This window comes from Aquarana catesbeiana, linkage group LG01 (assembly GCF_042186555.1).
Source record: "Aquarana catesbeiana isolate 2022-GZ linkage group LG01, ASM4218655v1, whole genome shotgun sequence".
NCBI lineage: Eukaryota > Metazoa > Chordata > Amphibia > Anura > Ranidae > Aquarana > Aquarana catesbeiana.
The window spans coordinates 559,557,886-559,573,353 of record NC_133324.1 but is presented as its reverse complement, the minus strand read 5'-3'; the positions used below and the strand labels follow the sequence as shown (position 1 = coordinate 559,573,353).

General features: G+C 43.8%; 1 protein-coding gene across 1 annotated transcript in view; it reads left to right on the top strand.

The window, feature by feature from the left end:
• Positions 1 to 15,468, top strand: part of UPF1 (UPF1 RNA helicase and ATPase) — a 169,706-nt gene that overhangs the window by 20,087 nt on the left and 134,151 nt on the right. Inside the window, exon 2 of the mRNA XM_073596301.1 lies at positions 15,258 to 15,400. Within this exon, the coding sequence (XP_073452402.1) occupies positions 15,258 to 15,400 (143 nt within the window). The remainder of the gene's footprint in view (positions 1 to 15,257; positions 15,401 to 15,468) is intronic.

The window sequence follows — 15,468 nt, the reverse complement described above, 5'->3', positions numbered from 1 at the left end:
ACACATGTGAGGTATCGCCGCGACCGGTAGAGCGAGAGCAATAATTGTAGCCCTAGACCTCCTCTGTACCACAAAATATGCAACCTGTAGAATTTTTTAAACGTCGCCTATGGAGATTTTTGAGGGTAAAAGTTTGACGCCATTCCACCAGCGAGCGCAATTTTGAAGGGTGACATGTTGGGTATCAATTTACTTGGCGTAACATATTTCACAATATAAAAAAAAATTGGGCTAACTTTACTGTTGTCTTATTTTTTTTATTCAAAAAAGTGAATTTTTGTCCAAAAAAAGTGCGCTTTTAAGACCGCTGCGCAAATACGGTGCAGAAAAAAGTATTGCAACGACCGCCATTTTATTCTCTAGGGTGTTAGAAGAAAAACCATATATAATGTTTGGGGGTTCTAAGTAATTTTCTAGCAAAAAAACCTGTTTTAAACATGTAAACACCTAAAATCCAAAACGAGGCTAGTCCTTAAGTGGTTAAGTACATTTTCCATACATGCTCTGGTCCCATTGTGTACTTAATAGTGGGTCATGTCTGTAGTGGGGTATTCCTCCAAGGTTCCTGTGATAAATGTGTAAGCCTAGGTTCACACTAACAGCGGGATTGAAATCGTGCGAGTTCAGCTGAACTCGCACAATTTCATATCTGTCTGTCAGTCCGACTTCGGGGGCGATTTCAGAGACCTCTGTGTGGGTTGCTGCACAGATGTCTATACAAATCGCACCCTGAAGTCGCAAAAGTAGTACAGAAACTACTTTTGGAAATCAGATCAGCGCCGCACCGATTCTGACGGTGCAATTGCCACTGATTTGACATGCCAAATCGCATCAATGTGAACCTAGGCTAAGAGGGAATATCCCTACATTGGAGAGACATCTTCTAGCATACAAGACAGAAAGCAAAGGGAAAAAAAAAACTGACAGCAATTTAAAGCAGGAGTCTGGCGACCAATCCTTCTTTTTTTTGTTTTTGTTTGTTTTTTTTTTTTTTTTCAGGTCATTGAGACACTTTGCTAACCCCAAAATAATACTCATAGTTTGGGTGTAATATTTCCGCCTCTGTCTGTTTTCGTACTGAAGAATAACTTAAAAAATGTGATGCTGGCTGTTTCCATCTTGCTTGTGGGCATGTGACGCCCACGAGCATTGATTTCCTGGATGCGGTGAATGCTGTTCCTTCACAGCTTGTTCACACGCATGATCATTATTTCCGCACTGAATCTTGGGAAGCCTGACACTAAGCTCCCAGGAGAAAGGCAATAAACACGCCTACTCCCATGGGTGGAGAGACAGGAAGTGCCACAATAAAGTACAATATAAAGGTAATTACAGCGATAAAAAAAAAGTTTTGTGCGGCATTTGAACATCTATGCAATTAACTGAAGTGGGTAAGATTAAAGGGGTTGTAAAGGTGTTTTTTTTTTTTTTTAAAAATAACAAACATGTCATACTTACCTTCACTGTGCAGCTCGTTCTGCACAGAGTGGCCCCGAACCTGGTCTTCTGGGGTCCCTCGGCGGCTGTCTCAGCTCCTCCCCGCAAGCATTTACCACCTTCATGCGAGCTCTCTCGCACGGTGGTGAGTGCTTGCGGGCGCGCTCCCGTGATACAGCCGGCGGCTATAGCCGCTCGCTGTATCACTCGGCCCCGCCCCCCGGCGCGCCGCGTCATCGGATGTGATTGACAGCAGCGCGAGCCAATGGCTGCGCTGCTTTCAATCCATCCACTGCAGCCAATCAGCGGCCAGGGTGAGCGGAGGAACAGATGTCGGGAACGCGAAGCTGACTTTCGAGGCGTCAGGTAAGTAAAACGGGGGGGCTGGGGGCGGCGGTTCTGTCAGAAGTTTTTTCACCTTAATGCATAGAATGCATTAAGGTGAAAAAACTTTTACCTTTACAACCCCTTTAAGTTAAAAATTTGAGTGGAACCCCGCTTTAACTCTGCCCTAATCTATCCAAAATGGGGGCAAAAAGCTTTGCCCTTTAGATATACTTTAGGAGCTTCGGGACCTTTTGTGTCGTGTTCCCTTACTAGCAATGCTGGCACCCGGAGCCGACGAGACAGATCGGCTTCGGGTGAGGACATCGAGGGCACCCTGGACAGGTAAGTGTCCTTTTAAAAGTCAGCAGCTGCAGTATTTGTAGCTGCTGACTTTTTTTTACATAATTTCTTTTTTTTTTTTTTTTTTTAGGCAGAACTTCATTTTAATCATACAGGAAATGAAAAACAAGATATAACTGCGCTCGTGAGTAACCGTGTAAATAGCAGCACCTCCTAACGTGAGAGATAATCACATAGACCAGACAAAAAAAAACATGTATTGCGCTTGGAAAAAAAAAAATGCAAATCATCAGTCCACGTGTCTTCAAAACGGCACTAATGAAATGCCTTCACAGTGTGAATATGTGCAGAAGTTCCAATTCACTCAGCTCCTCCACCACGTGAGTAGACCACCTATTACGGGTGGTCAAAAGGGGTTCATAAATCTTATATGCTCCATCCACGGTTGTTCTTGGCATACAAAGGGCAGGAGGGATCATCCAACTGTCACTTGGAAAACTATACTCCTCTGGTCTCGGCTCGTAGTATCCAGCGGAATGTATCAGCAAAGAGATGAACGCCACATAGTGTAAATCCTTGAAATTAGATTTTATTCAAGTAATGCAGTGACATGCCATTACACTGAAAGAAAAAAACTTCATCAGCCAAAACAGGCTCAATCCAAACATGAAAACCGGAAACCATGCCTTTACCCGACCGGTTCCGTCGCAATAGGACTTTTTCCAGGGCGTAGGCATCTCTTCCTGTCATCACTATATATAGTTCCGGTGTCCAAGCCTCACTCTCATCTCCTACAGAGTGCAACTTCCCAATCTAACCACACCTTGCTTTGATACACCACGATGTTAGTCAGAACCAAGCCTCATTCCTATTCCAAATGAGGCGTGCTCATTGGCTGGTAATATCCCATGGCAGGTACGAGGAAGTTGTGTCCCACATCCAATGTTTCAACCATTGTCAGGGAAATAAAGTGTTAATGGGAGGCTGGAGTGGGCTTACACAGTACCAAACTTCACATAGTAATATAAAACGATATAAAAACAAATGTAAACGATTGACATTAATTAAAACAATAAGTTTACATAATTTAAACAGAAAAGTAAATTTAATAAAATACTTTTAAAATCTTTCTCTGATTATATTCAAAATAGCAGGTTCAAAAATTGTCCAAAAAACTGTTTACGTCCCAGTCCTCATTTAACTCATATGGAACATAACTCTTCAAAAGGTAAATCCATTTAGTTTCAATTTTGGACAATTCTCTAACTTTGTAACTGCCCCTCCAATGGGAGTTTAAACTCTCTATACCCATAAAAAGCGTTCCAGTCGGGTCTCTATTGTGAACTAGATCATAATGTCTAGAAACACTGATTTTTATAGCCCTTACGAATATTGGCTACATGTTCATTAATCATACAGGACACTGGCAGAATATTCATTAAAAAAAAAATTGGTTATAGCCATGTACCTTCAGGTGATTAAACACTGGCAGAGCTTTAGTGGACATGCCCTGGGGGCTATTCCTGTAACTCTACCTCAGTTTTGTGCTAGTGTTTGAGGGTGATGGCCTTTTAGTACTTCATAGAAAAAAATCACCCTCTAGCTCGACTAGTTTATTACTTTTTGATTACAATCACTTTAAGAATCAGAAGAAAAAAAATAAAGTCTCATTTTTTTTAAGTTCAAAACAACAAACCCATTATACTTACCTGCTCTGTTGCTGTGGTTTTGCATAGAGCAGCCCAGATCCTCCTCTTCTTGGGTCCCTCTTCGGTGCTCCTGGCCCCTCACTCCCTGATGAGTGCCCCCACAGCAAGCAGCATAGAAGCAAATCCATCCCATGGTGATTTGGCTGTGCTGGGAGCACAGCCTGCCTGTCCTCCAATGGTCAAGACTTGTGACATACCCCTCTGCACAGCTCTTCACTGAGATCAGTGTATTGCTTGGTCTCTGCCTCCTGTTGACATATCCCCCTGCAGTCTCCACCCCCACCTCTTATGTGTGTATACATACACAAATGTTTTGCCTAGCATTTCTATTCTAAACACAATGGGTTGTTTTACAAGGCGAAGGTTCACAAATAATTTTAATCATGTAGGTCCAGCCCTGCAACCAGCTCTTGCTGCAATTTCAGTATGTCAAACTGCCGGTACCTGGACTAGGACAATTGACAAACCTGACCCTGTATTTCAGAATTGTGCTGTTACCCAGCAAACTGCCTTCTGCTTTGCTGTTCTGTATAGATGCCCTAGAACTTGTCATGAGAAAAATTTCCGGAATGGCTCTAATCTCCATTAGAATCCATAGAATCTTATGGCTTAGAGGAGCTCCAGTCTGGTGAAAATAAATTAAATGCTGTAGCTGCTGACTTTTAATATAAGGACACTTACCTGTCTAAGGAACCCATGATGTTGGTACCCTGAGCCAGTTAGTCAATCAACTTCTGGTGCAGGGCTGGCATTGTAAGTAAGGGAAACCGGCAGTGAAGCCATCAGACTTCACAGCCGATTTCCTACTGCACATGCACAAGTCGCGCTGTGCTTTCTTGATGGCCCTGCCGTCTTCTGGAACCTCTGTACATTTTCTGAAATTTACGCAGCTTTTAGTTTGACTGCCTATCATTTCTCGAGGTGCTAAAATGGCAGGGCAGTACACCCCCCCCCCCCCCCCTCAAATGACCCCATTTTGGAAAGTAGACACCTTAAGGAAATTGCTAAGAGGCATGTTGAACCCATTGAATATTTTATTTTTTTTGTCCCAAGTGATTGAATAATGACCAAAAAGAAAACTCTTTTTTTAGAAAAAGTTGTCTCTTAATGATATATTGCTCACACATGCCATGGGCATATGTGGAATTACACCCCAAAATTCTGCTGCTTCTCCTGAGTACGGGGATACCACGTGTGTGGGACTTTTTGGGAGCCTAGCCGCGTACGGGGCCCCGAAAGCCAATCACTGCCTTCAGGATTTCTAAGGGCGTAAATTTTTGGTTTCACTCCTCACTACCTATCACAGTTTTTAAGGCCATAAAATGCCAAGATGACTCAACCCCCCCCCCCCCCAAATGACCCCCCATTTTGGAAAGTAAACTACCCAAGCTATTTGCTGAAAGGCATGGTGAGTATTTTGCAGCTCATTTGTTTTTGAAAATGAAGAAAGAAAGGAAAAATGTATTATTTATTTTTTTTATTTTTTCAATAGTTTGTGACAAAAAGCGAGATCTGCAAAATACTCACTATACCTCTCAGCAAATAGCTTGGGGTGTCTACTTTCCAAAATGGGGTCATTTGGTGGGGGGGGGTTATGCCATCTGGGCATTCCATGCCCTCAAACTGTGATAGGCAATGAAGAGTGAAATCAAAAATTTACACCCTTAGAAAGCCTGAAGGCGGTGCTTGGTTTTCGGGGTCCCGTACGCGGCTAGGCTCCCATAAAGTCTCACACATGTGCTGTCCCTGTACTCAGGAGAAGCAACAGAATGTATTTTGGAGTGTAATTTCACATATGCCCATGGCATGTTTGAGCAAATATATCATTTAGTGACAACTTTGTGCAAAAAAAAAAAAAAAAAAAAATTTTTCCTGCAACTTGTGTCAAAATATAAAATATTCCATGCACTCGACATGCCTCTCAGCAAATAGCTTGGGGTGTCTACTTCCCAAAATGGGGTAATTTGGGGGGGTTTTCAACTGTCCTGGCATTTTATGCACAACAGCTAGAAGCTGTCACACATCACCCACACTTCTAACCACTTGAAGACAAAGCCCTTTCTGACACTTTTTGTTTACATTAAAAAATATTTTAATTACTTTAAACCCCCAAACATTATATATTTTTTTTAAAGCAAAGGCCCTACAGATTAAAATGGTGGGGGTTTAATTTATTTTCCACACAGTATTTGCGCAGCGATTTTTCAAACGCATTTTTTTTTTTTTTTAAAACACACTTTTTTTTATTTTTTAATGCACTAAAACACGCTTTATTGCCCAAATGTTTGATGGAATAAAAAAGATGATCTTAGGCCAAGTACATGGATACCAAACACGACATGCTTTAAAATTGTGCACAAACTACATACATTTTTAAAAGCCTTTACAGGTTACCACTTTAGATTTACAGAGGAGGTCTACTGCTAAAATTTACTGCCCTCGATCTGACCTTCGCGGTGATACCTCACATGCATGGGGCAATTGCTGTTTACATATGACGCCAGACCGACGCTTGGGTTTGCTTGTAAAAGCAGTCTAGAGGCTAATTAGCAGCTATGATTGCTTTTACATGAAAGTTAACCACTGGCTGAAAAGAATTATACCAAGATGATACCTAAACCCGCAGGCATAATTCTGGTATAACCACTCAAAGTCCAGCAACATACCAGTACGTTGCTGGTCCTTGTTGGGCATATATTGTAATCTTTTTTTTTTTTTCATGCAGCCTGTGGGCGAACAAAAAAAAAAGATTGATCAGTGGGCGTGCCCACCATTAGAATACCTCCCTTCATCCACCCACTTCTAATGATGGGCATGCATGCACCATTTTGTTTTGAACTGTGGTGGTGAAATCACCTCTTACAGCGCTGGAGTCACGGCTTTATGTATCGTGGGAGCAAGCGCTGTTGCTGTCAAGATAGATAAATCCGCGCTGCAACTGAATAGCGTACCTGCTAAGCAAATGATGTTAACAAGAAAACAAAGTAACATTACAGTAAGACATACCATACCTGCAAAGTAAATACAAAAAAAAAAATAGTAAAAAAAAAAATTTTTTTTTAATGCAATCTGGGCCTAAAATATATGCCGAAGCATGGGGGCATCCGCCCAAAAAGTTAGGAGCAAATTGCTCCTCCACCCCTGCTGCCCCCATGCTTCGGGATATATGCTTTTTTTTTTTTTTTTTTTTTTTAACTGTGGTGGTGAAATCACCTCCTACAGAGCTGCAGTCACGGCTTTGTCTATCGTGGGAGCAAACGCTGTGGCTGTCAAGATAAATAAATCTACGCTGCAGCTGAATGGCGTACCTGTTAAGCAAATGATGGTTAACAATAAAACAAACATTACAGTATAACATACCATACCTGCAAAGCAAATACAATAAAACATAGTAAAAATAAAACCGAGAGAGAACGATAGATATAGAACAATAGTGAGCGAACAGTAGAGTGGAGAGTAGAGAGCGAACATAGAGAGAACAATAGAGAGAGAAGAAAAATACAACCAACTATTTTTGGCTTTATTTTTGTGTTTTTTTTTTTTTGTTTTTTTTTCTTCCACTTTTCACTTTTTTCACTCTTATAAAAACTGTAAAAAAACTATAAACTGAACGTTGCAGATTAGGGTCTCTCAAAATGTGATGGCCATCACATCTTTCGAGACCCTGTGTACGTGTGCCTATTACTGTGTGGTGCTGTACCCTATGCTAATACTCAACTAGTGTGTGATAGCATTTCAAACAGTCACCAATGCAAAGACCAGGTTGGTCAGGACAGGAGGGATTATAAAAGCGAGTCACGCCTAAATCTGCGCTTTCTACAGACACATCTTCTTTGGGGGTTTCTTTGGGTAGGGGTACCAGAGAGGACATGCGGAAAATGCCTCTCATGCAGCCGGCTTACTGCATTTGTGTTGGGAAGTTGGGCCAGAGCACCATCTGGAAACAGAAGGGCCCTGATGATCTCTTCCTGGAATTTAAGGAAGGATCCAGTTCGTCCTGAAGCTCTGTATAGCACATGAGCGTTCAGCAAAGCCAGTTGAAATAAGTATACAGACACTTTTTTATACCAGTGTCTGGCCTTATGGGCAATTAGGTATGGTGCCAACAACTGGTCGTTGAGATCCACCCCTCCCGTATTGAGGTTATATTTGTGGACACAGAGGGGTTTCTCTACAACACCAGTCACCGTATGAATTTGGACCGTCGTGTCTGCGTGAAGGGAGGAAAGAATGAAAACATTCTTGTTATCCCTCCACTTCACAGCGAGCAAATTATTGCATCTCAAGCAGGCCCTCTCCCCCAGCCTAAGACTGGAATCTACAAGCCGCTGGGGAAAGCCCCGGCGATTAGATCGCACGGTGCCACATGCGCCAATTTGATGATCAAACAAGTGACTAAAAAGTGGCACGCTTGTGTAATAATTGTCCACATACAGGTGGTACCCCTTTCCGAATAGGGGTGACACCAAGTCCCACACAATCTTACCAGCGCTCCCTATGTAGTCAGGACAGTTCTCCGGCTCTACATAATTATCTCTTCCCTCGTAAAACATAAAACTACATGTAAAGCCTGTGGCCCTGTCACAGAGCTTATACATCTTGACTCCGTATTTGGCACCCTTGCTGGGGAGATACTGTTTGAATGACAAGCGACCAGAAAACGTAATCAGGGACTCATCAACGCAGACAACTTGATGGGGGAGTAAACAAGGCTGCAAAACGATGGTTGAAGTGGTTTACGAGGGGCCGAATTTTGTAGAGCCGATCAAAATCAGGGTCACCCCGAGGACGACAGAGTTCATTGTCACTGAAGTGCATGAACCGCAAGATCTGCTTGTATCGTGTCCTGGTCATGGAGGCAGAGAACACGGGCGTATGGTGAATTGGGTCAGTGGACCAATATGACTGCAACTCACTCTTTTTAGTTACGCCCATGAGGAGGACTAGGAAGGTCTTAAATTCAGAGACCGTAATTGGTCTCCAATCTCTGGCAAGGGTCAGCTGGGGATTAAGGGCGATGAATTGACCAGCATACAAATTGCTTTGGTCCACAATAGATCTATAGAGATCTTCGGTGAAAAACAGCGAATAAAAATCAAGTGACGTAAAATCAACTGTTTCCACTTGAATGCCAGGTTGGCCAGTGAATGGGGGAAGTACAGGTGCTGCTGAAGTGGTGGGTTCCCAATTAGGATTGGCAAATGCAGCAGGAAGGGCACTATGGGCTCGATAGGCCTGTCTTTGTCTTCTTGGTGGCAGCGTGACACTACTTGTGCTTGCCACCTCGCCAGCTTGAACTGCACTTATGAGACTCGCCACATCACCAAGTGTTACTGCAGTGCTGGATGTACGACCAGGATGTACTAGGCCGCTGGTGCTTGCCAGTTCACCAGAAGGAATAGTGGCGCTAGTACTGGCTCTCTGCTCCCTACGAGGGACCTGCGGTTCTTGCACCTCAACGACAACAGAAGATCGGGGTCTGGTACGCCTGACCTTAGCTCTGACGACGGAGTTTTGGTCCCTGCCATCTGTCAGGGTGCCGCTGTCGTCTACAGGATCGTATTCTGAGCCTGCATCTGACAGATGATTGACTTCCTCTTCAATGTCTGTCTCATGCTCAGAAACGTGTAGGCCTCTTCACTACTGTACCTTCGATTTGACATTTTGGTCTCTAAATTTACTGGTACAGTAGTGAGACTCACAGGTAAAAAAAGCTCCTGACTGTTAGCGACTGATTCAAATGCTACCAAAAAAACTTAACGTCCGCAGGGATCAGGCCTGACTCTGCAAACACTGCAGTTATGTGTGTTGTGTTTTGTAAGTTGGGTGGGCTGGGCGGAGGTGCTAAATGCAGATGCTAGCAGGTATCTGGGCTGATCCCACTAACACTGCGTTTTTGGGAACCCTAAACTGTTGGGGACACTAATATAGTTCTGATCAGATATTGATCTGTTCAGACACTATACTACTAAGGGAGGCGTATGGTGCGTGGGTGTTAGCGGTACTGGCACTGATCTGACGCTGCCTGGGGCGATGCAGACCCTATCTGACGCAAAAACCTAACACCCCGCCGGGTGATCAAAGGGTTAAACCTTTATTGGGTAAAATACGACGGGTGCCCTGATGCTATAAAAATCTAGCTAAACTGCGTCACCCCTGACACTTATACTGTGATCACAGGTGACGGGGTAATCAAGGGGTTAAACCTTATTGGGGGGGTTAGGGGGGTCCCTAGACATACCTGGGCCTAAGACTAATTACCCTGATTAGTGTCACTAATGACACTAGTACAGCGATAAAAAAAAAATCTGATTGCTGTACTGAGTGACAGGTGGTGATCGGGGGTGAATTATGTGCCTACGTGACCTGGTGTCCGTGTATTGTTGTGCAACTCACTTTTCTGATGCTCTCTCCTCTCAGTCTGGAACAGAAAAGACCGACACGAGGGAGATGACATCACTTCCCCTGTCAGAGTTTACAGTTACACAGACAGGAGAAGGATATCATTCGTCAGGAGCGATCACCAGGTCCAGGCCAGATCTCATTGGCCTGGGGATTGATCGGTTCCTGATCGAATCCGATCGTCGCGACCGGCGGGGGGGCGTGCACGCGTGGCATAACAGCGATTCGCCTGCCTGTGCCATTCTGCTGCAGTACAAATGCGGTGGCTGGTCGGGAACAGGTTAATGTCCAAACCGCTGGCAACAAAAGTGAGTACACCCCTAAGTAAAAAATGTCCATTTTGGGCCCAATTAGCCATTTTCCCTCCCCGGTGTCATCTGACTCATTAGTGTTACAAGGTCTCAGGTGTGAATGGGGGAGCAGGTGTGTTAAATTTTATGTTATCGCTCTCACTCTCATACTGGTCACTGGAAGTTCAACATGGCACTTCATGGCAAAGAACCCTCTGAGGATCCGAAAAAAGGAATTGTTGCTCTACATAAAGATGGCCTAGGCCAGTGATGATGAACCTTGGCACTCCAGATGTTTTGGAACTACATTTCCCATGATGCTTAACTACACTGCAGAGTGCATGAGCATCATGGAAAATGTAGTTCCAAAACATCTGGGGTGCCAAGCTTCGCCATCACTGACCTAGGCTATAAGAAGGTTGCCAAGACCCTGAAACTGAGCTGCAGCATGGTGGCCAAGACCATACATCGGTTTAACAGGACAGGTTCCACTCAGAACAGGCCTCGCCATGGTCGACCAAAAGAAGTTGAGTGCACATGCTCACTGTCATATCCAGAGGTTGTCTTTGGGAAATAGATGTATGAGTGCTGCCAGCATTGCTGCAGAGGTTGAAGGCGTGGGGGGTCAGCCTGTCAATGCTCAGACCATATACCGAACACGGCATCATTCGGGTCTGCATGGCTGTTGTCCCAGAAGGAAGCATCATCTAAAGAAGCACAAGTAAGCCCTCAAACAGTTGCTGAAGACAAGCAGGCTAGGGACATGGATTACTGAAACCATATCCTGTAGTCTGATGAGTCGAAGATAAACTTATTTGGTTCAGATGGTGTCAAGCGTGTGTGGCAGCAACCAGGTGAGGAGTACAAAGTGTGTCTTGCCTACAGTCAAGCATTGTGGTGGGAGTGTCATGGTCTGGGGCCGCATGAGTGCTGCCGGCACTGGGGAGCTACAGTTCATTAAGGGAACCATGAATGCCAACCTGTACAGTGACATACTGAAGCAGAGCATGATCACGTCCCTTCGGAGACTGGGCCGCAGGGCAGTATTCCAACATAATGACCCCAAACACGCCTCCAGGACGGCCATTGCCTTGCTAAAGAAGCTGAGGGTAAAGGTAATGGACTGGCCAAGCATGTCTCTAGACCTAAACCCTATTGAGCATCTGTGGGGATTCTCAAATGGAAGGTAGAGGAGCTCAAGGTCTCTAACATCCACCAGCTCCGTGATGTGGTCATGGAGGAGTGGAAGAGGACTCCAGTGGCAACCTGTGAAGCTCTGGTGAACTCAATGTCCAAGAGGGTTAAGGCAGTGCTGGGAAATAATGGTGGCCACACAAAATATGGACACTTTGGGCCCAATTTGGACATTTTCACTTAGGGGTGTACTCACTTTTGTTGCCAGCGGTTTAGACATTAATGGCTGTGTGAGTTATTTTGAGGGGGACATGAAAATTACACTATTGTACAAGCTGTACACTCACTACTTTACTTTGTAGAAGAGTGTAATTTCTTCAGTGTTGTCACATGAAAAGATATAATAAAGCAGGGCTTGACAAATTTGCTTGGAATCTAGGAGCCAGCTAAAAAAGTTAGGAGCCAGTTTTTTTTTTTTTTTTTTTTTTAAACCGACAAAGATTTATTTTCAATATAAAAATTAACCAATCTTAAATTTACACAGAAAGACGACTAGAACGAACGTGACTGCTTTTATTTCCTGCCATGCAGGGACACAAGACCGCCCTATCCCCGCTAAGGGTCTGATCAGGTCCGCCTGAAAAACTGACAGGCGAACCTGATCAGACAGCCCATGTGAAAGGGGCCAAGCAGGGAGATGACAAATAATAAATTCATTTTAATTAACTGCTTCCTTCCCGCAGGATGACTATATACGCCCTGTCTTTGAAGAGAAATACTGTTGTTATGGTAGCAGCTAGCTACCATAACCCTGGTATCCTCTTCAAGAGCCGGTGGTTCTCTTTCAGGTAAGTGGTCTCTGCAGCGGATTCGCCGCCAGATCACTTTTATCGGTGGCGGAAGAGGGCCCCCTCTACCACCACGCTCTGGTGCCCTTCACTGCTTACCGTGGCAGTCGGTAACGGCGGAGGCGATCCGAACCTGTCCCTGGCTTGACATGGAGACGAGTGAGGGGAAGAGGGCCCCCCGCCCGTCCCCAAGTCATTGCGGGGCGAAAGCGATGTCAAATCGTCACTTCCGCCCATAGCTCTTAAAGGGACATTTTTATTTTTTTCAAATGACACATTTTTTTTTTTAAATGCATTTTAGTTTAAATATGAGATCTGAGGTCTTTTTGATCTCATATTAAAGAGGACCTGTCATGCTTTTTTTCTATTACAAGGGATTTTTACATTCCTGGTAATAGGAATAAAAGTGACTTTTTTTTTTTTTAAAAGAATAGTGAAAAAATAAAAAATAAAAGTTAAAATAAATAAGAAAAAAAAAAGAATAATTTTAAACGCGCCCCGTCGCGCCGAGCTCGCGTGCAGAAGCGAACGCATATGTGAGTAGCGCCCGCATATATAAGCAGGGTTCAAACCACACATGTGAGGTATTGACACGATTGGTAGAGCGAGAGCAATAATTCTAGCCCTAGATCTCCTCTGTAACTCAAAACATGCAACCTGTAGAATTTTTTTTAAATGTCGCTGAGATTTTAAAGGGTAAAAGTTTGTCGCCATTCCACGAGCAGACGAAATTTTGAAGCATGACATGTTGGGAATCAATTTACTCGGCGTAACATTATCTTTCACAATTTAAAAAAAAATTGGGCTAACTTTACTGTTGTCTTATTTTTTTTAATTAAAAAAAGTATTTTTCCCAAAATAGTGCGCTTTTAAGTCCGCTGCGCAAATACGGTGTGACAGAAAGTATTGCAACGATGCCCATTTTATTGTTCAGGGTGTTAAAATAAAAAATATATATAATGTTTGGGGGTTCTAAGTAAAGGGAAGGAGATGAGCGGGCAGTGAAAACAGGCAGGGGAAGCTCCATTAGCATTGATGGTTGTCTTGTCATACCAACGGCCACCACAAGAGGGCGCCGGATTGCAGAAGGGAACCATAGGACTGCAGAAGGCTGCAAAGTCGCGGCCTCAATTACCGGCGCGGACCAACGCAGTCGCACCGGGAGGGGGGGGTGTGTTGCACAGAGACAGGATACCCCAGCTGGGCCGTGCCAGGTTGGTAATTCTAGTCGCAAATGCGACCTGGCCCCCGGGGTTTGTTGAGCCCTGTAATAAAGTATTTACAGAAATGTGAGGGGTGTACTCTTGTGAGATACTGTACATCTAACAGTCGCCCTTTGGCCCCTTCTCATCATACCAGATCTGCTATCTCAAGGCCTTATATTCCATCCTGCTTCTCAGTCTGACTAGAACGGCATGGATGGAAGGTGTTAAGATACCAAAGTTTGAGTCTGTGATTCCTGCCTTGCTAAAAGGAAGAAAAGCCTCTTTTAGCAAGATATATTATCGCACCTGGAAATCTGTTTTGTTTTTTGTTTTGTTTTTTGTGTGTGTGTGTGTGTTACTCTGTACCTTGCATTTTTGGCTTCCTACAATTAGATCTTTACCATAAATAGGCCCTAGGTACATTTAAAAGTATCAGTTTTTTATTTTTTTACAAAGGTCTCTGGCTTTGTTCTCTCTTGTAAAAAGGACATCCTGCTTCAAAGTCCATCATTGCACGATGGATACAAAATCTGATTGCAAGAGCTTACGTTCCCAAAGAAATCTCCTACATGTCTGTGCCCATTCCCCCAGATCGGTGGGTGGTTCATGAGCATTTCAGCACCAAGCCTCTGTAGCCCAGATGTGTAAGGCTGCCATCTGGTCTTCTGTTCGTAAAGTTTTACCTTCAATACCTTTGCAGCAGCTCTGAATTAGAGTCTTCTGACCCTTGTTGGACCTTTTGGCACAGTTCTGTTTGCCTCATTGTTGCCCACCCTTCCTTATTCATTGCTTGGAGACATTTCTTGGTGTATGACTATTCTGTGTCTGTCCTGTACAATAAAGATAAGAGGAATTTTGCCTGTAAATGCCATGTCTTGTAGTACAGTACAAGACACCCTTCCTTCCATTGCTTTTACAAAACTGAGGACTCAACAGAATGGGATAGGTTTATAGAGTAGGCATCCAGGAGGCACGTCCTCAGTGTCTATACACTTTAAAGGGGTTGTAAACCCTCGTGTTTTTTCACCTTAATGCATCCTATGCATTTAGGTGAAAAAATTCCTGGCAGTGACCAGCCCCTGTTTTTATTTACCTGAGCCCTGAAATTTCACACGCCGGAGACACGCTCTTCCTCTGCCTGGGGTTCTCACCTTGATTCGATAGATTGATAGCAGCACAGCCATTGGCTCCTGCTGCTGTCAATTAAATCCAGTGACGTGGGCACCGGGGGGCGGGGCCGAGTCCGGCATTCGTGTCTATGGAAGCAAATGCTGGACTCGGGAGCGTGCCGAGTCATTCAAGACCCCATGAATGGTCTTGTTCTGTGACTGTTCATGAGGTCTCCTGCTTTAGAGAAGAGCATTTCCCTTTAATAGATATTGCTAGTACTGCACAACTAAGAAACCTGCAAGCCAACTATGCTAATGAAGGATGTGAACCTTTGCATATGTTCCAGAACGCTGTATTTTCCATATTTACCTGAACATTTTCTTAAGTCGTGTACATAAAATCTGTAACAAACTCAAAACTACGTTTTTTTTTTCATTTTAATCATAACTTGTGTAAACTAATTGAAGTTTGATTTTTCTTTTAATTTTATTGTAGGTCAATGGTCCTGAGGGGATACTACAGAATGGCACAGTAGATGATGGGGTGGGAAAAACAAGCCAGTTGCTGGGTGAGCTAAATTTTGAAGAAGATGAAGAAGATACATATTATACAAAAGATCTCCCTTTACATGCTTGCAGGTGGGTCTTTTTATATGCATAGGTTATTAAAAGGTCTAAATTCTTTGTGGTAAGAGTTTTCAGCAGGA